We start from the raw sequence: 26,333 nt of genomic DNA, 5'->3' as shown, positions 1-26,333 counted from the left end.
AGTTCAAACTTCACCTGAAGGAGGGAATGTTCCTTTCTCATCTCACGAAAGAGTTCTTCTTTGCAGCATCAGAAATTAGGGAGACTGTGCAAAACCTTTTTTTAGATTTTTTAGATTTTTTTAATTTTCCCAGAAAAATAAAACTTCTACAAGACTTGCAGCAACTGAACAAACATTCCTACTGTGAATGTACTGTTGTTGCACAACATAAATTATATTCTTTTTGAGGCAGTATAGTTTTTATTTTCTAATTTGGAACTTATGTCACACCACCACTGCATTTTCTGTGTGCCATCATGCCAGCAATGTGTTGTAGATATCAGCACATCAGGCCATTCTTTTTTAAACCATGCTTACTCCAACAAGGCTTTACATTCTGCACCGTGAGGACTTTGTTGTTTAAATATCACTTTCTATTTGGAGGGCCTGAGCCTGCCTCTGATAACTGTAAGCAATAAGTGATTATGAGACTCTGCTGTCCCCATAGAAAAGACAGAGGGAGGGGGGAGAGATCTAATTATTTCCCTCCCATGGCCCAGCAAGCCTTAAAGGTTAATCACTGTCCATTGAGCTAATTCTGGCTGGGTACACTGCAGTAATTACAACACCTCTTTCTCTCCTTTTCCCCCTTTTTTGTATTTTCTCACCCTAGCACTCCCTCCCTTTTTATACAGATAGATGTATCTCTGCTTCTCTCTGGTGGCCCTTTTCCTCTGCTCACCACATGTTCCTCCAACACCGACCTACAGCCTACATTTAAAATACAGCCTTCAGTAAATATCGTGCCCTAAGTTGATACAATGTCCTGAGGTCTTAATGAAATGTCTGCGACATAATTTGGTCAAAAATAATGCAGAGAGACAGTGCAGTAACTCCTTTCTTCCATTAATTTACACCTGAATTCAAGCAAGTGATTTTAGGGCATGGAGTGACCCTTTGGACAACTGTCATCCTGTCATGTTCAGAAATACACGTTTCAGATATACGGAGCACTATACAGAAAGTGATTTTTTTTCACAAAATATCTCCCCTTCCCCTTTAATTTCAAGCAGATACATATCAGTGAACAGCCCATAGTTTTACCCTGACGAGTTAAGTGAAGTACAGACTTGCAACCCCTCCCCGTTTGACCCTGACCACACTACTGTCCGTTCATAGTTAACGTAGGAACTCAGCTGTGTCTCCAACAGTTCGTGGCAATTTTTAGACACTCCGTCATGAAATTTCCATCCATGAAAGATCTAGTTTCTTGATCTGTTTACTTCTTCTGAAGTTGCTTAGCAAAAGAGGTTCAAAGAGTTGTGTATGACGTTCCCTGTCTTTAAATCTGACTTTAGATCTGACTTTGGCTTGTGATGAAGGGGGGAGGCTTTTATGTGTACATTTTGAGGCCAAACAGTGGCGTATTTGGATGCATCTGATAGAGCCTCGTTCCACATAAAGATCACGGCCTTCTTGAATATTGCAAAATCTTACACCATACATAAACTAGCAGGTCTGGCAATCGATTTTCAGAGGAAGAAGTCCAACTAGCTCATTCTTAGTTTGAATCTGACTTTTTGCTTTTCATGTTATTCATTTGAATATTTTACTGCTATTTATAAATTGCTCTCACATGTGTTGTTATTTTATTCTTTCAATCTTTCATACCTCACTCTATGTCTTTGCTTTTGCTCTGGAAAACACTTTGAGTTGCATTTGAGTTGGAAAAATGCTATATATCTATTTTCTTTACTATAACTGTATCCCGAGCACTTGGCACCATTTGAACACTCCATGGTGGGACTGGATGGTAATTGGCCCTTGGAAGCTTCATGTTGAATTTTTTCAAGCCATCTCGAGATAATTTGCACCCTTTTATTTCCGTGTGTTTTGTAACCTCGCTGACAATTTCATATAAAACATTTCATTGACTGGTGGTCATGTCTCAGTGATTTAGCTATTTCACAAGACGTGCATCTGTCTGACAGGCATTTCACAATATTTTTTCCATACTTCAATCTCTTTTTTGGCCTATTTTCCTGAAGTAATAAAACTGCTTTGAAATAACATACACTCAATATGTGAGTTAAAACGAATCAAAATTAAAAAATCCCACTGAGCAATCAAGTTTATATGGTTTGGAGTAAAGAAAAATATGCATTAAAACAGCAATTAGACAGAAAATCCATCCATACACAGATAAAGAAACATGTTTGCTTTTCTCACCTATTCTCCTTCTCACAGCATGTCTTACCTTCTCTTCCTCATCTTACCTCATTGGCACCTATTTCACTCCCTCTTCACTATTCTCACCATTCCTCCTCCTCCTCTCTTTCTCTTCATCATCTCATCACCACTCGCCCATTGCCATTTTCTCACTTCATTTGTCTCCCTCTGGCTCGACCTCCTGCCGGGTACAGCTGTATCTCTCTTTGTAGAAACAGTTCAAAGAAGTGCCCCTTGGGCCAAAAAAACATCTCTTCCATCTAATTTTTTCACTCCTCACAGCTTAGGAACACCCCCCCCCCCCCCCCCCCCCCCCCCCCCCCAACACATACATGACAGTCAGTGATGTAGCCTGTAAATTCAACTCTCCATTCAACCCCTCTCATCTCGAAGCATTGTATATATCCTGATGAGGCCATGTCCTCACACTTACACGCCTCTAAAATTAAAAAAATTTGTTGTAGCTTTTTCATTTTCTTTCATGTCATCTTGACTCCATGTCTTCCATTTCCACTCTCCATCCATCAAACCTTCCTGTCCTTTCACCCCAGGGCACACATAGGCCCCTCTAAAAGGCTGCTTCCTGCTGAGACTGGTGAGCTGTTAGTTACCATATCGTCAATACAGATGAGAGGAAAAGATGAGACAAATCGCAAGAGGAAAAAAGGCACGGGATGCTGAGGGTAGCCCTTAGCAAAGTGTCATCACTCAGCTAAACGTTCTCGACTGCATTCTCTCTTTCTATTTTCAACTTGCTAAGGGACCAAAACAGAGGCGGGAGAGAAAGCCTGCTTCATTACACTCCAAATGTTTTCTAAGAATTTTTATCCCTAGAATTTGTTTCTTGGCCCTTGTGGCAAAGCCACTTGTGTGAGTCTACGCAGATGGGTGTGAAAGAAATAGTGGTGATTCAGACTGCTGCTGGTAGCTGGCAAAGAGAAGCTGCTACATTTACTGAGGAAGAGACACATCACAGGGTGAGAAGGAGAACACAAGGAGAAGATGGAGAACAACAGCACCTGCCTGTTATCCTGAAACATGCAACATGAGATGCTTTCTGCAAAATGAGAAAAGGTGTTTGGTGTGAAACAAAACAAGTGGATGAGGAAAGACAAGTTATTGGTCACTGTGTTCTAAAATAGGTCAGGCATTGGAAATTATGGACAGGAGGGCAAAGTTTCCAAATTTGCCCCCTCAACCACAGCCAGCACAGAACCACCACAATCCAGTTTGTTGATCCCAAATAAGATCTTGAGCATTGGCTGTGTAGCAAAACGAAGTCTGAGATGCATCCAGAGCAAGCTCTGTTTGCAAACTTACTGAGGTTAAATGAGACTGTGATAAATAAAATCTTAGTCAACAAAAGTATCTACTATAACTTACAGTGTTACTTATAGTATGACAACATCTGTTTTCATCGGTCGACTATCTGGACATTTAATACGGGCAGCTCTAAAGTTGCTGGACTCCTTAAGAACATAACTATTTTATTGACTATGAATTAAAGCTTTCTGTGTAGAAAAGCTTTTAGTTTGGCTATGTGTGAAATTACAATAAAATCAATTACTGCAGCTTTGCTCGATTCTTGATTTGTTATCAGGACCTCTAAATTTGCAGACTGTATTGATCCTGCTTCTGCGTTATGTTACGGTTGTATAACAAAGTCAAAGTAAAGACAGCACATGTGTACAATTTTCACAGTAAAACTGGAGGAGTGGTACGTGTTACCAAAAACTACATTCATATGAAAATAAACGGATTGTACTCTAAGTGATATGTCACCTTTACGCAGCTAAAATGTGAATCTAGAGAAAATTAACCAAAGTAAATTGATACAAACACTGTTTGATCCTGGAGAAAACAAACACAGGCATGTGCGTGAACCCCACATAAAAAATGAACCAGGAACCTGTGTGCTGTAAGGAGTAAGTGCTAATCACCAAACTATACCTATGTGCTGCTCTCACTTTATGCTTTCTAAGTAGATTTTTAGGACAAAGGCTATTTCTTAAAAACATATGCTACATGATTGAAACTCTACATTCTTTAATTACAGATGCAATCACAACCTTGGAGAAGTCATTTCCACTTACAACAAAAAAATGATGTCTTTCCCCTTCTGAGTAAGACCAATCCACACATTGCCAGCCAAACAAAGGTATTTTTCCTTTGTCAGCACACCAGCTTTGATTACACTTTTACACCAAAAAGTTCAGACTCATTACTCTACAGCTTTCCTTAATTATGATGTGAAACAACCTTACAGTATGGTATCCTTGTACTGTATTGGGACTGTATTAGCAGTTCTGTTGTCTAATAATTCTAAAAGTAGAATTTTAAGCCAAATTCAAAAACAAGATGGTCCATAAGCTGAATGCTAAATGGGTAGTCCTAGGGCTGGTGAACTGCTAAACCTGGCCAGCTCAGTGGTCAAGACAGCATGACTGGGTAAGCATTGGTCTCTTCATTTTCTATCTAAAATTACCTTCATTTGCACCTCAAAGCGTTTTCTCACTGGCTTAACATTTCAGACCATTTTCTATGTCACAGCTGTGGTCAAACTTTGCTATCATCATTTCTGGTAGCTCTGTTAGCCTTTATTACACAGTGCACAAAGGAGAAATAGAAAGAAAACATTGGAAGAAAGAGCAGGGAAAAAGATTGCTGCCAAGTGCATTTATCCCCAGTGATATGCATTCTAACAACTCAGCCATCATGAAATCCCCAATTTCAAGGTGTGCACTGATTAATCTTAACTGTTGGAGTGAATCCTCTGATTCTGATTGTGGTAGAAATTCTAAACATGTAGCTTGTACTGGTAAATATGTTGTGAGATGTAACTGCACTCTGTAACACTGACAGGTCATAATTTTTGGACCTGCACAATCCGTGATAACAATAAACCAAAATAGAGGATTGATAGATGCATGACTCTATTGTTGCATAATCATTTCTGATTCATCACTTCCTGCAGGCTTTGAATCATACAGCGATTGCCATGACAACAGGTGTCATGGCAATAAATTCTGCACCGTGAATGTTTTGTATTTTTAAAAAAATAATAATTTGCCGGGTTTACTGCAAAAAATCCCCCAGAAGAAATATCAATGCAGTGTGCGTTCTAAAAACCCAGATTATGGTTGTGAATAACATTATTCCAGTCCAATCCGTGCAATAGAGTGTAAACTTCAGGGTGTACGGTAATAATAAAGTGGCCTGCTGAAGAGTCTACCTTGTGTGAGAAGTTGAAGAGTCCTGACTTCCTCTCGGACACGAAGCTGCAGGACCTGCTGGAGGATGTGCTGCCTCTGGGCTTCATGAATGATACCCATTCTTTCCAGCTTTCTGTCTGTCAATCTCATCAGTGCCCGTCCTGAGCAGAAAAAAAAAGAGCATTCAGAGACAGAAGGCAAACCAGTGGGGATTTAGGCTGCACGATGGGAGACAAAGTAAAAGGATAGATATAAAGCATTTATGTCAGTGGAAGATCAGAGACAAACTATGGTGAGAGGATTATGCACAAATCGCGTTTGGCATGTGTAAATTCCTGTAGGTTTTCAAGGCTGCAACACTAGCCTCACAAAAACAAACAGTTCAAAGAGTCTTTCCCTGTTATGTGAGCGTCAGTCTGAAATTTCTAATTAAGCCCAGCACAAGTCTGTGTGAAGCAGATTCTTTTTGCATAAATATCACTATAGTACATCCCTTGAGCAAGAATCCCTCACACTTCTTTCCTTAATTGCCAATCCTTGTATAAAATCCATAATTTAATCATCCAATCTGCTTCTGTGAAGGGAATTTAGGCTACTAATAAAAAGGCATGTGGAGTATTGTGTAATTATTAATGCTTATTATGAGTGCCTTGTAACACGTGGGATAGTAAACAGACAGGATAATGTAGGGTAATTACAAGGCATTAGGTCAGTACCCAACAGCTCCTTTGGCTCATTTGCCCTAATGGCTGCCTGGGCAAGAAACTGATGCTGATTGGTTTTACAGTGGGGTGAAGAACAGTCCTGACAGGCTTGTGGAGGTTAATCTGTCATGTTCTTCTTTTCCTATTTCTTTGCCCTTGTTTTATCTTCTCTCATCCTCTCACTTAAGAAGCATCATTCATCAATTATACAAGACTGAAGCTGGTTTTATATGTAAACCGGTGCACTTGCTCCAAGTCAAAGCTTCTAACAACAGCTGAAATAATGGCTCTATAGTTCTGTGCGTCTTGATTTCTTCAGACAATCTACTGTGGCTTGTTGGAGCGCACCAAGCCCCATGCTAAAACTTTGTTACTACAGCTGGAGGAGCTAAGTGTAAGCCAAGTGTTCGTTGTAAGATGTTGACATGTTCTCGTGCCTTATCAAAGGAGGCTCTTCACTCAGCACCACATCCAAATGGAAGTAATATGCCGAACATAGTTAGGATGTCTTAATGTAAAATGACACTGAAAGTAGACATTACATAAACACAAAGAAGCTAAGTAGAGTCAAAAGGGCTCTGAAGTAAGAGGAGCATTTTAAATAGGAAAATGGAGAGACGGAGCTTAGCGAGGCGGAAAGGGAAAGCAGGCTCAAGAATCGACAGCAGGGCAGAGGGTGGAAAGTTGGGGAGAAAAGAGACATACAAATTGACAGATGAAGACTGACTTGCACATAAGGCGTGCTGTTATGAGTCTATAAATATTGACCAACCATCACTTGGCACCTGATTCTGAAACCAAAGATAGATCGGCATGGCAACAGGGGTTCACTTTTTCAGTGGTTCAGTAAAAACTGGCTTCAATAACAGCAGATACAAGAGATACAACAAGACACTCTATAGAAAATGGCTCAGCATCTTCGCCACTAGAACACAATGTACAAACCATTCAGTCATTTTGTTGGACAACCATTCATTCAGAGCAGCTCAATAAGCAGTGTCTTTACTTCATCATCTAACCTGCTAAACTTCACTTTTCGACTCTAACAGCATTATTTGTTCTCACTAATGTTGAGAGCAGATGCATCTTAAAGACATCTGAGATCATATCACAGACATAATGTGGGCTGACAGCATAGTTGAGAATGACATTTTTTAAATTTCTTGTTTCAGAAACCCTGGAGACAAACAGAGCTCCGTTCCCTAAGTGCTTGCATTTCCACTGCAGGATGCAGGGACTAAGCAAATTCTATGTAATATATTTAACTCTCCAAAAATGGTTCAGGTCGAGTGGCAGTAATATCGAGAATACACAGTGCTATCAGGAGAAACCAATCTAAAAATGATCTTTCTTTTGAAAAATGGAAAATGATGGTTAATACATACTAAAAAAAAAAGGAAAGGTATGTGTGCGAGTAATAAAAAGAATCATAAAGTTTAATAGTGACATGACATGTATGCTAGGAGCAGCGATTTTCCAATCATTACAATCATTAAATATATATATTTATTCAAACCAGATTGTTATCATCTAATTAGGTGGGCAAAGTGTTGCAATCCCTGCAATATCAGAGTATCAGAGATTATAATGCAAAAACTGTCAGTTTTCCAAGGTGGATGTCAATGTGCCACTCCCTCCAGTCAGCTTCAGTGGGATGGAAACGCTTCAGTAAGGAGGCCAAGTTTTCACTCTCTGTTCCTGCAGTTCTGCGTCATTGGCATTGACAATCCCACCATGTCTCAGTTGAGAATTTTTCATACCGCTGTTAATGCACTGTGCAGTGTTGCATGGCCAGGATGAGAGTAGGAGGAAGAGAGAAGAGGAAAGTGGTCCAGAAGAAATAAATGCTGAATGTCTGATAGTGACAGAAACATAACAAACCGGCTGTAAAACGCCACAAAAAAAAATAGAAATGAGGGCAAAAATTAAAAACAAAGACTATAACTGTGTAGTCAAGGGTATAAACTAAATCTAATGTCAGTCTCGTGTTTTGCTGCTCAGTCACATCGCTACAGAGCCATGACAAAGCATAGTATCCGCTCATTTAGCAAACCAATACATAAAGATGATGGTGAAAGGAAGACATGGCACAAAACCATCTTTTGACCTAAAAAATTTACTTTACATGCACATTCTCACCATCCTTTCCTTACTTAACAGCAGGGGATTTGGGCATCAGTCTTGTTCTGAACATGTGTCTAATGATTTGCCTGTCAGTTGAGGTAACAAAGACCTTAACTTTCACTTTGGCTGCAATGCCATCAGCACAGCCTGCTCTGTTGACTATGTATCAGAGAAAAATGTCATTCTTCTCTAACACCTGACAATGTTTTTCATTTTTCTCCTCCATTCTATTTCTGCTGAAATGCCATTTTGGTTCAGAAAGGTAAAATGTCACTCAGTATCTTTTTCCATCAGCAACATTAATGCAAATAGCTCACAGGATAAGTTGGAACATTTTGCTCTCTGTAGTGATACCACAGGTCAAATAAATATTTGTTTTATAAAACTTCCCCACCAAATTTAAAAAAATGTTTTTCATTTATTTCCAATAAAAGGTGAATCTGTGATGAAGAAATTTAAAATATAGGAACCATGAGGAATTATTTATAAAGTTGTAGCTACTTTTACAGAAGGTTAGTCAGATTTCCTATTCATTTAAGGAAAGGGTTTAAAGGGAGCCTGAAATGTTTCATGTCCATCATTTCACTTATCAGAACAGATATGTACTTGGTGTAAAGAGCTCTAGTAAATCCGGGAACATTTCATCAGGTTTCTTCTTCATTCAAACAGATGAGGTAGAAATGTTAAGAAAAACTAAAAAAAGAGCCAAAAAAACACAAGTTCAAATTGTGTGTTTGTTACATTTATGGTTGCTAAATATTACTCAGTTCAAGAGACAGTAACTTGTACAGACTGCAGCCTCAGGTGGTCAAAATTAAAATGTTTTAAAGCACTTCATGTCTGCTACTTCATGACTCAATACATTCTTATTGGTGTAATGTGTTTTTGTGATTGGCCTTTGTCTTAGGTTTGAAGCACTGCCTTCCTATTTTAAATCAACTGTGTCTTTGCATTTCAAGTAATATTGACAGACAGGTTTTCTTAATCAATTACTTTTCCTCACAGCTACTAGTCTATGCATTAGTCTATGTATTCAACAAGAGAGATTACGAGCATTTATTGCAGATTTCTACAAAGTCCTTGCTCACAGCAAATTAGGTGCATTAAAACAGAGCCTTTTGACTCTATTTCTATGTAAGACTTAATACTTGAAGCTTTGCATTTATCTGATAAGCTTGATTCAGGTTGTTCATCAATATCTTCTATAGCAAAAGAATTCAGGCTGTGAGGGAAAATGTAGTAAAGTAAAACAAATTTAACGTTTGTTATTGCCGTGTTTTAGTGCTGTAGTTCATAGAAATGCAACGTGAAAGCACATCATAAAAAGTTTTTTTTTGCAGACTTAACTGTTACAGATGTTCATATATATTTGTTCTTACATTCTTACCTTTGTGGGAATCTAGCCAATGTTCTGGTTTAGCCAGATAGAGGCTGGTTTGTAAAGATGGCTCAAAAATAAAAAGTCTAAATGTGGGAGCGCCACAACGAACACAAACTTATGTTATAATGAAGAAAAAAAAATGTATACAATGAATTAATTAAATCTGATTAAAATAAAATCTTTTTTATGGTTGTAAATACCCTGTTTATCAAAGCATAGGTTCTACATAAATGCATTCCAATTTTTACTTAACAAAGCACTTAAGGACATAAGATCAGATTACTTTTCACAATTAACATCCAGTAACAACCATGATACAAACAGGACACTATGTGAGGTAATTAATACTGTAAATAATAGATCCTCATTTTATCAAGATGTTGAACTGCCCTGATTATTCCTAATTCATTCTATAAATAACACGGAAAATATCAGAGCTTAAACCCATACTAATTTTCTCAGAATTTCCATTCCATTTGTTAATTATGTCTCATTTTACAGATTTTCAACAGATTTCCCTTCCAGAGTTAGAACATACAGTCTCCCATATAACCTGCTGATATTATTTCCACTAGTCTGCTTAATGAAGCATTCCCTACAGTCAGTCCTGTCACGTTTTCAGTTATGTTTTGTTATGTTTTCAGGCTCTCGGTTCATCCTTGTCATGTTTTTTCCCCTGTCACGTTAAGTTTCACTCACGTCACCTGTTTCTGTTCCACAGCTGCACGTCATCACTAATCACCTTGTCTTGCTTTGTTTGCCCACAGTTTAGATTTTTTATATCCGGCTCAGCAGCGTTTTTTGTTCTTGCCCTTTGTTCTTGGAATAAACCTTGTTTCGCTTTGAAGTCTGCATCTGGATCCTCCCTTCTCGCACCACAAATCTTGACACAGTCCAGTTATCTGAAAACAATCTAATGTCTCAAATTTAAACAAGCTGTTGTTCATCCATTGCCAAAGAAACCTCATTTGGACCCCTTAAATAACACTTTAAATAACAACAGACCAATCTCCAAACTGTTTTATTTAATACAAGTTTTTGGAGAAAGTCACCACTGCACAGTCAATATCATTTATGAGTGATAACTATGTTTTAAACAGCTTCCAGTCGGGCTTTAGACCATTTCACAGTTCAGAGACAGCACTTGTTGAGGTGACCAATGAGTTATTGCTGAGTGCAGACAGAGAAGACTGTTTAAATTTAGTTAGTTTAGATTTAAGCGCCTTTTTGATAGTATGGATCACAACATCCTCATGCATCGTTTAGAGTTCTCGGTTGGAATGAAGGACTTGGCTCTTGGTTTACTATGCTCGTACCACATGGCTCAGTCCTTGGTCCCCTTCTGTTTACATGCTACCTCTTCACCAGCTTATCTAAGACCTCAGTGTACATTACCATTTTTCCTTTAATGAAACTCAGCTGTACACGCTGATAACACCCACAGATCACAGCAGCCTTGCTAATCCTACAGATTGTATTTCTGGCATTAACTCCTCGATGGCCCAAAATGTCCTTGGATTCAATGATGATCAGTCAGAAGTCATTCTGTTTGGTGCTGCAGCTTGACTTATTTACAGGACAAAAGGCACGAGCATATTATTCCTGTACTTGCCTCCCTGCACTGGCTCTTTGTCTGTATCAATTTAAATATCTTACTGCTCCCCTTCAAAGCCATAGATAACCCCTAAATACATCACTGACTTATGAACCAGGTATGTTCCCTCCAGAGATCCCCAGATATGTCCCTACTAAATATTCCCAGATTACAGTTTGTGACAAAGCTTAATCAAGCCTTTTTGTCCACTAAACTCAGGTACACCAAGTCTTTACCTACATTCAAGTCCCTCCTTAAAACCTTTCTCTTTGAGAAAGAAATATGACAATTTCTGACCAACTCATCACACATTTTTGTGTTTTAGTGAGCATACATCTGAAATTACTATCTTAGTCCCCTCTTTTAAAGCACTATTATCATTGCTGTTGCTGTTGAAAATGGTTAAGTTGTCAAATACCACTGTATTTATTATATTTATGTTATCAACTATTTTAAAAGGAGACACGACCGTACAATTTGTCCTCAGCTTTGTCTCTTCTTCCTCGTTGTCTTTATACTCTGTCCGACCTTTCAGGTTCAATTCCCATTTGAAACACTAGAAAATGTTGAATAATTTGTCTTTTTATGAGGAGCTTAAAATTCCAAACTGCAGGCACTCTCCTGTTTTCACTGCACAGAGAAAATATTCAAAGCGCAGTGCTAAATGCATTTTTTATTTATTTTCCCTTTGATTGATATCCAAGAAATTCTATTTTATGAGAAAGGAGGTAAATTACGGACATACAAAAACATTTTCATGGTACATATTGTGCAGGATTTTTTTCTTATACACAAACTAAATATGTGCACACATTTTGTACACACATACATGTGCACACAAACACATTGTCCCGAGAATTGGATTAATGAGTGGTGGGTGAGGAGTCGTGTTGAGTTGGAGCAGATTAATCTGCAGCTCCAGCATGGCACAGTCAACTACAGCTTTGATGAATGTGGGCTTAAAGTGCATCTGTACACACACATATGAACACAAAGTACACACGCATACAGTTATCCTGCAGGTGTCCACTTCATTTTGCAGGTGGAGCTAAAACATCTTGCTAATTATGGCTGTGTGTGGGGCAGCCATGAGTAAAGACAGGAGCAAAAAGGTTGTTTATTAACACAGCTGCCTGCTAAAACATCAAAAGTTGTCATTTTTTATTTGGTGCAAGAATGCCCGCTTCTCCTCAGGTAAATCTTCCACACTAGTCACACATAATTCTCAACTATGTCGCACATCTGTGTGCCCATAAGTATGTCCTCTGGGGACAAATGTCACTGAGCTGCATCTGGCGAAGTGCCATCCAAGCCTGCACTACACTCTGCTAAGCACATAGTAACAAGCAATTCAAGTAATGAGTGCTGGGTAGTAAACATTTCTTTCAGGATGAAAGCATTGGATTCAACCAGCTGACAACAGCAAAACTCCTGAAGCAGTGCGCATATCTTTCACTAGTATTCATTGTGATGTGGCACAGCTTGAAGTTTTTAAAGTAAATAGTGATGGATTGTCTCAGTCATACAGCTGCTTGTAGCCCTGAAGCTAAAACGTTAGAACAGCCACTGAGCACCTGTTATCCAATGCTAAAGCTATAAGCTAACTATACAAGAAGAAGCCAGTTAGGCTATGAGCATGAAGAAGACCAGGACCGGTGTATGTAATGAGAGACACACCCACGCGGAGTTAACAAGCTGTCTCAATCCACCACTTGTCACAGCGACTGCAGCTTCGTGCTGATTATATCACTACTGATGTATTTCAGTTTGCTGATCATTATATGGCATCTCTGCTGGGTAGCCACAGTTAACAACCTGCAGATAGCTAAACTCAGTAGAGAGGGACTTGCAACGCTGTGGAGTTTGTATAAATGATCTAAATCACTTAAAGGTTTGACGTGGAGCTAACTAGTTGTGTATCCATGACCAATATGGAAGGACTTACCAAAATGACTGTTATGAAGGTGATTGCAGTGACTGAATGGATTCACATGCTGTATTATTATATATTATCGACTTGGAATTTACTACGAACCTTGATTATACTATAAATAACTGGAACAGTTTTGCAATAATTGAGTTTAATTTATAATCAACTTAAAGCAGAATTTTTTTTAGGGTGATATTGTGATAATATAATTTTTCATGTTGCTGTTAAGAATTTGGCTGTTCTCCCAAGTTGATTTATCCTTTTTTATACTGCATCCATACTCAGATTGGGGAAATTCTGAAATTGTCTTTTAAGGAGACACACATTTTGTAAATCCTCATGTTATTAATTATTTAATCTGAGTGAAAGTTAATCAGTTAATCATGAAGACTAAACTAATTTGACTAATATGTACAAACCATGAAAATGTTTAGTATTGGAAATATATAAAAACAAGTTTGAATTAAATGGTTGAAATCAATGCAAGAGTAATCTTTAGCTTAGAGAGTCCATATCATGCTCATTTACAGGTTTTTAATTTCTAATTTAACAATCCACTAGAAAAAGATTTACTTACAAAAACAAAATTCCCACTTTTCATTCAATTCTCTGTCTAAAATGCTAAAAAGTCCCAGTCTGGCCTGATTCTTCAGCTAATTGGTTAAAAACTCTTTAGTTAAATTAGTTTCAGGGGTTCTAAACAAGCCACTTGTTAGGTATTATGAGAATGTGTTTCACGATGATGATGTTAAACATAGAAAGGAAAGCTTCTAAAGAAAAAGCACTGATGAGGTGTTGTTGTCCACTATGGAGCTGTCTTCTGTGGGATCTTTCGCATGTGAAAAATGCTGTACAACACTCTAAGGCGAAATGAATACCTAAAAGGGATGACATGACCTTTTCAATCAAAATAAACTTAAAGCTCTAACCATAATCCATCAGTTACCATAACAATTCTATGAATTTCTATCAAATGCAGAACGCTGCTAAATGTCTGCATGATTTTCAAGTAACATAGCCCGAATAATTTCCTCCGTCTCTATCAACTAACCATGTTGCCTAGCCCCAATTATCACAGTCCCATGCAACAGCTCTGAAAGCAATTTGGTCACAGGTAATTGTCATGCAGGCAATCGTTTCCTACTGTTGGATAATTAGAAAGATAAAGAAAGCTGGATTTACCCTGTCTGTCTGGCTAAAAGCAGCAGCAGCAGCCGCTGAGTATTAAGGCAGCGAAATCCCAAAAATAAATCATACATAACAAAAGGTTTCACTGAGACTGCCTAGGCCTCTCGTCCTTCTTTTCTGGAGTGCCGCTGCTAAATCATAGCAGAGTTGAAACTGTAATCATGTGAGCGTATAGTGGCAATGACATAAAATGACTAAATCTCTCATTTTCTTGTAATGATCATTACAGCGGCTTCGCTGGGGAAAAAGGGGCTTTTTCTTGGCAGGTTCAACTTTTTCTTCTTTAAAGTACCCTTCTCTGTAAAATATAAATCGAGCCACGAGTACACTTCTTTGTATACTCTTTAATAAACTATGTATATTAACTGTTCCGTGTAATGTCTTTCACAATCTCTGAAGAATAATTTCCAAACTTTCTATATGGAAACGCAGGAATTTTAAAACAAGCAACTGACAGAACAGGAATTACTCTTATATTACACATTGCTATATAATTAACTTGCAAATAACATCATTAACCATGATTTCTTCTGCCTGTGGATCAAACTGTCTTCAAAACGGCTCAGCAGCTATGAGATCTTCATAATCCTCTTTAGAAAATTACAAAAAAACAATAGCCTGCTGTTTTGCTGCTTTCAAATTCATAGGCAGACATGTGACTGTCCTCCCTTTGACCAGTTCCCTATACGCCAGTTTCTCTATTAAACAGCAGCATTTTTATGACAGCAGCCTGTGGCGCCTGGAGAATTCATTGTGTCCTCGCTCAAGGGTTGTTTAGGCCTGTTGCTTTGCGTCGTCAACCATTTTTGAAATGCAGTTTGTCACCTTTCATCCTTCTCTGCAGCTCGTCAAATATGCATTTTGTATCCAGAGTGAGACCCTACAGTGGTCAAAGCGATCACAGCCAGAACTATATCGGCTGCTGTTATTTTCAAAGTGAAAAGATGATGGATCTGACAAGCAGAGCGGGTGGAACACGGAGCTTTAAAAGAAGTCAAGTGTGAGCTGCAGGAAACAGGCCACTCTTCATTAAACTACTAATATTACAGGCTATTAATTATTTAGAGTAAGGCCTTATGATGCCATACATCAATGGGTATTGGGAGGCTGGTTATTACATTTTCCCAGACTGTAAGAGTGGTTTTATTATCAGTATGCTTGGCTCCCAAATCATTGTTTTACAGGCATGAAAAGATCTAGAATTTTGAGATTAACCAACGAAGTGGATGTCATATTTGTGTCATCACTTTAAGCATTGCTTACCTGCTCATATGTAGAAACAGCAGGACTTTTTGTATATCGGCTTCCAAGAACTCACTATATTGTAATATATTCAAATCTGTCCACTGGTTATCAGAAATAGATGCTTTTTTATCATATTTAAACATTTAAAAATGGTATATAAAGAAAAAACAAACAACAACAACAAAAATAAAAAAACTGTCATCGCCTGGGCCAGAATTGAAGTGGATTTCAACATCACACTCTGATTTCAGAGTAGAGATGTCCAGTCTCCTCATCTTTTCATGTCCACATGAAAAGTAGGAAATCAAATCTCAAAGCAACTGCTTTGCCGTTAACAGCAAATTTTCATCAGCAGTTAAAAAATTCACTGAACTCGAAAGAAAGAGAAATAAGATGTCAATGCTCTTTCTGTCTGGTTTCTGTCAAAGGATTACAACAAAAAGTGATTACAACAGGGACTGTCTGTGGCTGAACTGCAAACAAGGAAAATGTAAGTATTTGATAATAAAATTGTCAGTAAAGTTTATGAGTGAAGTTTGTATGTCAATTTCCATGCTATTTACTCTATGCTCTGTCAAATAGTAATCATGTGCTTCAAGGGTTACTCAGTACTGCCGATCTCAAAAGAGGCAGACTCTGTAGAGGAGAGGGGTAGGAAAAGGTGGAATCAGGGGGTCATTCTATGCCCTCAAACAGGTCAGTGTAATTACTGGTGGAAAAGGAACTGTTGTGCTGTTTTTACAGCTGTATTTTGATGAAAGCATGTCACGCGCATTTCATCAAGACCTCAGGAAATTGAGGCATGTTGTGCCACCTGAGGTTAAACTGGCATTTCATTATATCACTGAATAATGAAAATGTGATATAACTAATGATATGGCTTGTGATTGCTAAAGCTTTGAATATAAGTATTCACACATCTTCAAATATTCTACACTAATGTAGAGGGACCCCCTGCTGCCAGGCTCAAAAGCTGCCTCTGATTCAGACATTACATGCACTCTGAACTATCACACTGTAACATATTGGTCTTCTCTGACATAAAATAAATCCAAATATGGTAATTCTACCTTTTTCCTTCTTCGACCCACATGCTTTTGATTAAAATACCATCATACCTTTCATGCTGATTATATCTTAAGTATCGGAAACTGTGCGTTTGATTAATCGTGCCAAGCTATTCTCTCAACTAAAAAGCTTTGTCTTTGTAATTACAGCGGATTAGGGACTAATATCTAATTATGCCTTAATATGCTTTAATGCATTTTTAATGGCAGCTGAGTGTTAAAGTTACATTCACCGCTGTCTCTCTTGGGGGTAGAAGGTGAAGATTGAGGAAGGGGTTTCTTGGCAATGGAGGCTGAAGGGAGGATAGGAAACATTGATTTCTTTGGCAGAGGTTACAGGAGCCTAGGAGGGAGGCAGCTGCTGCATACTGAAGTCATTCAGTGCTAAAATGTTGCACCCGCACATGACACACAGCAAAATGCATTTCCCTCACCGCTGTTTTATGTCAAAAGAGGGAGGACACAAGTGCCTGTTTGAATTATGATCTAGAATAGAAACCGTTTATTGATTTGTTACTTCATGAAGGGATGACTGCACTGCCAAGACAAGTGAGATTGAGTACTGCTGGCAGCAGAAAAGAGGGCCGAGTATTCAGTTATAGACGGACTAGAGGGAGTATTGTGCAGAAGTGCTACAGTCAGAGAATCCAATGCTAGAAGACCAAATCTCTGGCTTATTCATGCACACACACACATAATTTTAAAGGGCGTCAAGTGTCTAACAAGCACACTGAACTGATAATCTCAGATGCACGACTGCATTCGCTTTTAAATGTATTCATAGTCACTGTTTGTTTGTCTACACATGACTGTTTTCCTCAATATTCCATTTGTTTGCCTTGTTTATTCTAATAGGGTGCTGGAACAGAAATATATCTGCATAATACTTCAAAGATTGATTGGGATGCAAATTGCCCTGTGAGCCCAATTGGTGTGGCTTGGCCCGTTTTAATTGGCTTCTGTTAATTAAAGCCCAATGAGAAGACAAACTGAATTACTTTCAGATTTTGTGCATGTCATTATCTCCTAATTGTAGCAGCTGAAAAGCATGCATGTATGTGTGCTGTAAGCACGAGAGAGCGCATGCATATTTGCTTAACGCTTTCCTCACTTGCACTATCCCATAAAAAAGCCTCACACCTTAAACAGCTTACACAGGTCATCAAGTTAATATAACAATAGGCAGCTAAGTTCTAATGTTTTAATGAAGTGAAAGACTGATAAAAGAAAATATGTATTTAGACTAACAAAATCCATTACGATTGTCAGGAACACAGAGGAATCTTAAACTTCTAGAAAAATTACCTTAATAACCTGCTTTGACACAATTTCTTTCTTAAGTAAGAACTGCATAGATTTGAAAAGAGGTGTTTTCAGTGGTTGCTTTTGAGTCCTTTGTGTGTAAGTGTCCTTGATTTTATCTAAATCATTACAGCAAATTATCGTTTCTGCACACAAGACTCAAATCAATCAGCCATTAAAGAAGTTACAAATCATGTTTTAAAGGTAATTCATCAATGCATTACAGCTTGTACGTTGACTGAAAAGAAAAACGAATTAAAACCTTCTGAACTGCTTCTCCTTGGAGATGGATTTGAAATGTAGCAGCGGCTCAGCAAATATGCAATGAACTGTGGGCCATCTCTTGGGCCCTTTTCGCTGTTGATGAGATATTTGTGCAACTTGTGGTGCAAAGCAGTAAGATTCATATTTTCAGACCATTAAACAGAGGATGCTAAATCTCCATGTAGACTTATAACAGTCAAAATGCATTAAAGGGTAAAATGGCAGCGCAAGTCATTACACCGCTCATCATGGCCACCAAGTGATTTATCCCACCAGCCAGTCACCGTAATAATAAACATATTAATGTGATCAGTTGTGCTTCTGAGAAAGAAGAGCACATAGCAAATTAATGGTCGTCTGTTGCTATGCGGACCGGAGAGTCATTAGAGTGACCTTGAAAAGCGTCGTTAAAAGAGTGATTGACGTGGCAACTGTTACCGGTGGTTACACTGACAGTGGGAAGGGCGGGATGGACAGAAGGGTAAGCCGGGTGGCAGGGATGCAGGTGGTAGGCAGTGGGTGTGGAGTTCACCTGGGATGTTATAAATGAAATCTGGCTTCATCAAGACAACATGTGCCAAATGGAGCAGAGTTTAAAGCGAGCGGTGAGCTCTGTTTCCCAAGATTTTATTTTTGAATGTTCAATGAAACTCAGAGAGACAATGAACAATCCAACCGAAAAAATGTCACAATAACAGAATGTTGTTCCACAAACCATTTACAAAGTAATACAGTCCATCAATACAGCAGCGTGTTTAAGAAATGAGTAAATGTAAAGAAATCTGGATAGCAATTAAAAACAAAGTGTAAATAAAAGTGTCAACTTCAGAGAGTGTTTACTACGACACCGACTGATTATCCTCAATGGCAACCACTGCTGAGGTGTTAAAATGTACCTGTGATGTCGTGCTGTTTGAAAGAGTCGCTGTAGATCTGATGCTGATTTGGACAGTGCTTTTTCAGCCACTTGCAAACATCCTGTTGGGTCCACAGAGCCACTGGCTTGGACAGCTTCACGTATCCGGTCTGCATGAGAGAAACAAACCCAATAAAAATTCTGAAAGCATTCTTTTACAAACCTGCTGCATCATCCGGAGCAGTTAGTAAAATATGAATATATCATGTATGGTAAACCCGCTTTTGTATTTTTGGTGAGAACATGTCTATTATAAGCTGCTAAAGAATTGCTGTTCTCTGTTGGTGTTTTTTAATGACTGATGACATTGCAGTCATATCTCTTTTACATAGTTTATCACTTTGGGAATCTGTTTTTATCATGTTAAATCATGTTAAATGGCTTCTGTGTGACATTTCATCATAAAGATGAATAGAACATTAACCTCATATGCTACCAAGAAGCGACAACTCATAAAATCAGCTATAGTTTAAATACTTAAAACGGAAACAATGAAACATTATTTTAATATTATCAGTTTCACATAGCATTCATTACAAACGTCGAATCAGTTGTTGACATTAGAAGATGCAAAGTTTTCAACCATAGCTAATATAAAGTACTTTTCACGTAAAACTTATGTAGTTTTCTATTTTGCTGATAGCAATTTACTTGTGGATTCAATCAACTTGAAAAACTGCATTCATTTGTTTGTCTCTAGTTGTAGCCATTCATTTCAGTTGGTTCTTATTTTAGTGTAATCAGTCTGGCTTTGCACAGTTCTACTCTGGCTGAAAAAATTAAATAAAAAAAAGAATAAAATGAGTTCATTTTTGAAAAGAAAAAAAAGGGGTATGAAATATGGAATTAAAATCAAGCAAATCCACATAGCATTTTCCAGATGCCTTTCCAGATGTTTTACAGACAAAAACAACATTTTTGTTTGGTAAACTGTCTTACATAAAAATGGTGTTTTGCAATGTAAGAATTCATAAGGACTGTGATGATTTGCAAACCATGTAAGGTCTATATTATTTTAGAAATAGTAAAAACGTGAATAGTTGAAAGTGAGAAATGTTACAAAACTGTGTTGCCAGCAACTTTAAAAGTTGGTACAGGGACTTTATTGGCACCTTGTTGCATCACATCTTCTTTTACATTTTGAAGCTCAAGAGACCAGATGCTGTAGTTCTTGCTTGATTTAGCTGCTTAGTCATTTGGTTTTTCTTGGGTAAATGTTTAAACAATTTAACAATAACATTGCACATCATATAATTTGAACATCTGTAAACAAAGGACAGAGATGAAGATCTATACTAAATTGCTGTGATCCTTAGCTCCCCGGCTCATATGTGTAAGCAAGTGAGTATGTGTATATAAAAGCTATTATACAAAACTCTCTTTAGGAATCAAAATTAGAGCATTTAAAGTTTAAAGCTTTTATCCATATGTGAGGAAAGGTTGCTATAGATACCTGACTACAGCAGTTATGAATTGCATATCTCTTAGAGTCCAGCAATAGATGACCAATAACATCCAAGCCATTATTCCTTCCCAAAAAGTATGCCAAATGTATCTGTCTTCAAATGATCTCTCATTTATAGTATTGATATTTGTGGTTTCACTCAAAACCACAGATGTGGGCAACAAGTAAAAATGTGTTATTCCATCCAATAGTTGTTGCAACACATGCAGTAGATTTATACAAAAGTGATGGGCCTGCCTCAAGACAATCAATAAAACCCCACTCATTGTCTGCATTTCTGTCCTGTGGAAATATATACCACTAATGGAGCCAATAGAGGCCAAAAATTGCACCAATGCATTTGTAACCATTGTGAAAAAAGAAGCTGAAAATCAACTTCCCAAAATATGACCCGTGTAAAATAGATTAGATGAGAGTGCATAACAGACCATGCATACACACAAATGTACAAGCACATATTCATTCTGAACTGTGCTCGAGTTGCAAGATGGATCTCTAATTTGAATACTTGAACAGCAGGTAATGCCTCAGCTTGCCAAAGGATCGTTCTTGAAAGTGTTCACAATGCTTTTGATTTTGATTGAGGGGCTACTAAAAATTACGAACACAGAGAGGTGATTAAAATTTCACATCCACTCCCCTCCACTTCAGCTTGCTCTCTGGCGGCCGTGTGGTGTGGCATAGCAATGGAGGACCCTCTCTTCCTTCAGCCAGAGTGAGCCAAATAACAGGTACTGGCAGCTTTTCCTCAGCTCTGCCTTCTCGCGCCTTCCGTCACGTCTCATCTCTGCCCCGAATTCAATCTCCCGCGGTCCCTCTTAGATCCATCGCATTGTCTTCCACACTGCCTTTTACACAGCTCTTACCTGCTTCTTATTACATCCCTCTATCTCCCACCTTTTCTGCTCTCACTCACCCTATATCTGGCATCCTAAAGAGATAAAAATTGGGGGGAGATACATGCTGTTTTGGGCATATGGTCTGTGTCTCCTGCAGGTAGGTAAGGTGACAGATAGTCAAAGTAAGAAGACAGGTGTGTAAGGACGTAGGCGAGGCTTGGATAGTTGCTGAATGTACAGAGAGGGGACAGGATGCTATCACAGAAAAAAAAAACACATTAACCATTAAACACGACTCCGTTCAGTGCTAATTAATCCTGACTAGGAGCCTGAGGCGACAGAAAGGAGAGGGAGGCCAAGATGGAGAAAGAGTGAGACATAGAAAGGATAGAAGAGGGAGACGAGTGTGTCGGCTGAAAGGAGTGCCAAGGATGGCTGGACTGACAGATGAGCCAGAGGAATAAAAAGCTAGAGCTGCACAGTGGACTCATCAGAGTTTGACATGGGAGACTCTCATTTTCCATGAACCCATTTGTGAGTCAATGGCCATCTGCGTTTTACATTCTGCACTGATTTGGCCCATAGCTGTGTTCCCGGGGACGGTACAATAGGTGAGCTGGTGCCTTCTTGCACACCAGCCAGCCAGCAGAGCCAAAGGGTGAAGAGAAAACAGCAGAGAAAGGATAACAGAACAATCACGCTCAAAGAGCTGTGTTCAAGAGACTCTGAGCCAATTAGTGATTTGAGTGACAGCACAGGGGCAAAAGGAGAAGCCTGCTTCACTTCTAAGTGGAATACATGTGAGAACAGACACACACATATCCACATGTGTATCCCAGACACACAAACAAATCTGCACTGGAGGAGACGTACATAAATGCAATGTATGGACACATGAAGCACACACACACAAACCATCTATTTGCCAACTGTGCAAACATGTGCTCAGTGTTACAGTCCTTGGCTTTAATTGACTGTAGGCCCAGTTCAAGCTCCCGGTATATTCTTCACGTTACCTTAGCAACAGAGCAAGGGCGACCTCAAAAATTAAAGAAGAGGAGAAAAGCCTTTGGGAAAATGCACAACCTTAGCATGACCCCAAGTCGGGGATAAACATCCACACATTAACAACCAGATTAGGCAAACTATTATATACATAATGAAGCATGTAATCGCACTAACTCTAATAAGCATTTAAAGATTCAATATAAAAGTATTCAGCTAAATTAATCAAGAGGCAATCCCATGGCTCCTTTGTGATAGAAGAACACAAAAAAGAGCTGGGAATTGAAAACACTGAGATGATTTCCAGAGACAGACGCAATGTGACAGAGATTTGATAGAGGTATCTTGTAGCAACTATTTCTTCTAAGGCCTGGGAGCCTGAGAGTTCTACCCAGTGTTTTGAATGTCCTTAGGACTGCAGTCTTCTGGACAAAGACTTTCAATGTTGTTAAAGATTTGTTAAGCCACTTAATTATGATCAATGAATCCTTCAAGCAGAAAAAATGTACTTCACTCAAGAGATGAAACAGTGTTGTGTCAACACATAAAACACACATAATCTATTCAAAGGGAACTGGACTGTAGGACAAAAGCAGTGGCAAGTCTAAAAAGAAACTATCTACAGCAGATAAACTGTGTCTGAAAGTGATGTCCTTGAGAAACAGGAAAGAAATCCAACAAAGACCTGATATAAGACCTGATGGATGCGTCTGATCCATATGGGGTTTTTTTTAGAGCTAAATTAAACATAGCTGCAGTCGGCAGTTATTAACAGTCAACAGCACAAACACATACAGCCCTTTGAGTTGAATAAACCTCTCTTTCAATGAAGCTCCATTCGTTTCAGCTTGGCAAACCTAAAAGAAAAAAAGACTGATGCTTGAATGAGTTAATAAAGTGTTACCATGGTATAGCTTTCACTGAGTTTACTCTTAAATCTTTTTAATCTAATTTGTTAGTATGAAAAATTAAAGTCCCACACAGAAGTTAACTTCTGATCTGAGTTACTACCCTGCATTACTTACACCAGTTACTACAAGAAAATGCAAGGTTGCATTACACTTTGTGAACCAAACCGTGCTGAGCTTATTTTATACCATTTGGATTCCCTGTTACATACTACCCTCTAGTGTCACAACTAAACACTGTACCTGGGTTTGAGTGAGGACAGAGCAGCACTAAGACAAGCAGGGCCTCTGCCATTAATGTCATGTTGACTGAGTGAATGGCTGTTTGAGACACGAAGCCCTGTGTCGTCTGCCCTATCTCCACTGCACAGCTAATTAACAGCTCTGGCATGCTCTCCCCAGCTCGCCTTTCTTTCTTTCTGTCTCACTTGATTTCTTTTGGCCAGAGCTGGCAGGAGATGAAAATTCCCTCTATTAATTAATCTGTAACACACAGGAATGAGGATGAGACCGTGGTATTTTTGAGTGTGTCTGAGTGTGTGCTTGGAGAGGGTAAAGATGAGTCCAGAGAGCTGTGGATGGTTGACAGAATAACACACTATGCTGGATGAATTATTGAGCCTTCATAAGGAGCCTCTGTTTTAAATTGGATTTACAGGCAATACCTACTTTACTAAGGAACATCAAAGTACACAAGACCCCTTCACAGTCCCTGACCTTGGGATTTGGCAGGGTCCATAAAGCATAGCAGGGTATTTTAACACCAAACAAGATCTATTCACCTTGGGATTGATATTGATTACCACTGAGATGTGGTGATTTGCTATGGATGTTATACCCATCCACTGAGTCTAAAAGGCTGTTTTATGCATCTTGTTTAATCTATGGCCAAGCTCTGACTCCATTACAAATCCAAGTGGGCACATGAGTCATATTAAATCCAATATGTAAAAACGAACACCGCTGACATCACAAACGGAAAATTTTCCAACGGTTTGCCTTCCAAGAGACGAGCAAGGTATCTACATTTATTATGTATTCCCATTTATTCAGCACTAAATGAGGGATGATCAAAATAAGGAGTCTGTGCATGGAGAGCACCTGAATGAGCTTCTATGTCTTATATTTTTCTGCACAAAACAATTTCAAGCAATATCAGAAAATGTGGGTATGTTTCTGTGGTATTAGCTGAGATATGTCTTCTTAATTAAATACTGAAAACTTTCAAGCCCTGAAAGCTGTTATCAGATTAAACCCCAGCCAACAGTCCTTCGGGCTGTGGGGTGGGTTCAAGCTCTGTCTTAATTCAAAGCAAGACTATTCAAAGTTTTGGCTATATTTCATTTCTATGTTTTTTTTGTGTGTGTGTTTTGCACAAAAAAAAAAAAAGATACTTCTCCAGGCAAGGTCTTAAACTCAAGGTGCAGTTGAACTCCTTTATAAACAAATCTTCAATTCAATTTCTGTTATTTTACAGAGACAGATTAATCACAAAGCTCCCACTGAAATATCAGATAATGTGAACCTCAAGCTGCAAAATAAAGAGGTCCACTCTTGACATATACACTATTTAACATTAGAGACTTTATAACGTACCACAAAACAAAGTGGGGAGATTAATAATTTAGGGTAAAATTGTAGTTTGTGATAAAACTGGATTTGAAGTCATATTTTAAAATGAAGCCACACATTCTAGACTTTAATTGATGTTAACATGCTAACACCCAGGTTCCCTCGGATTCTGTGAGTAGTAGTGAATGCTACCTGTCACATGGCTCTGTCGCTTAATGAGACAAATTACCATTATCTAGCACTATGTGCTCCTGACTCTTTTTGAAGTACACTAACATTCATTACACTCATTCCTAGGCCTGAAACACTGTGCTGGAGCGCTCGGGGGCTGAGATATTGCAGTTTATAACTTTCCTGCCTGGCAAATATCTCGCAAGAATTACATTTTGCCACCATGTCACATGATAACAAGGCACTTTTGCCATAAACTTATGTCACGCTTTTGTCAAAATGTGCGCCACACTATAGCAGATGAAGCAAATAGAACTGAGACAACAAGATCAGAGAAAGCAATAAAAAGAAAGAGAAAGAAATAAGACAAGAGTAAACATCAGACTGACTTCTATTTATTGGAGAGAGCTCAGAAAAAGAAAATAAACCAGAATCCAAGAATGATGCAGACTTATAATGCAGCTATTGGTAAGTAGTGAACAATTAGCTCACTAGTCTGTGATGTGTTGCCTTTTCTCTGCTTGGCTTTTTTGGTAAAGTAGTCAACATGTGGGTTCATTTAAGAAAAGATTACAATAATTTTGAAAGCCTTTCAGACACCATCTAAAAATCTAATGTTTAGATTGGTAACTTTGCACATAAATTGCAGCATATATTCCCCTTTTTTCCAAGAAATCAAATATTTTTAAGGTGAGTTTTGTTCGCTTTGCTGCCCTCGCCTACATATGTTTTAGTCAGGCGATAGTTTAGCAGCATATTGTGTCTGCTTCAGTTCCTGTTGGATTATCATGACACCATTCTGCATAAACTGTGAATCAGATGAGGTTGATGCAGGGGCTGATTCCTATGATAAAATAATAGAAGGAAACAAAGTTATTCTGTTAATTCATATAATTTCTAAGCAAATGCTGCATTGAAATGTGTTCATTTACTCCAGGCATTTGTTTTTGGGCACTGCATCATGGCAAATACACATTATGATAGCAGTGTGTTCATCCCTGATATCTCGTTTATCAGAGATTGAAACATCAGTTATAACCATCATTTGGTCAGATTTCACAAATCTCATGCCAAAATCTAGGATGTTTACAGTCCTCCAAAAGTGTATCTGCTTATTTGCAAGACATAGCACTGTGATATATGCAAATTATGTTGCACACGTATTGATTTCCCACACACACTACTTTCAAATGCTTCAAAAATGTAAATCAGAAAAAGCCCGCTGTTTGTTTTTCTGT

The 26,333-nt window shown here is 38.4% G+C and overlaps 1 protein-coding gene across 2 annotated transcripts in view; it reads right to left on the bottom strand.

Annotated features, from left to right (window-relative positions):
- The window catches only part of samd12 (sterile alpha motif domain containing 12), a 102,878-nt gene that overhangs the window by 52,787 nt on the left and 23,758 nt on the right, over positions 1-26,333 (bottom strand). For both annotated transcript variants that reach the window (XM_072370162.1, XM_072370161.1), the window contains exons 3-4: positions 19,116-19,245; positions 5,441-5,581 (exon numbers count right to left, since the gene is read on the bottom strand). In XM_072370162.1, coding sequence (XP_072226263.1) covers positions 5,441-5,581; positions 19,116-19,245 — 271 coding nt within the window. The remainder of the gene's footprint in view (positions 1-5,440; positions 5,582-19,115; positions 19,246-26,333) is intronic.

The sequence above is a fragment of the Leuresthes tenuis genome, unplaced genomic scaffold, assembly GCF_036924035.1.
Source record: "Leuresthes tenuis unplaced genomic scaffold, fLeuTen1.0.hap1 SCAF_18, whole genome shotgun sequence".
Taxonomy (NCBI): Eukaryota; Metazoa; Chordata; class Actinopteri; order Atheriniformes; family Atherinopsidae; genus Leuresthes; species Leuresthes tenuis.
This window is presented reverse-complemented; position numbering and strand designations above follow the sequence as displayed.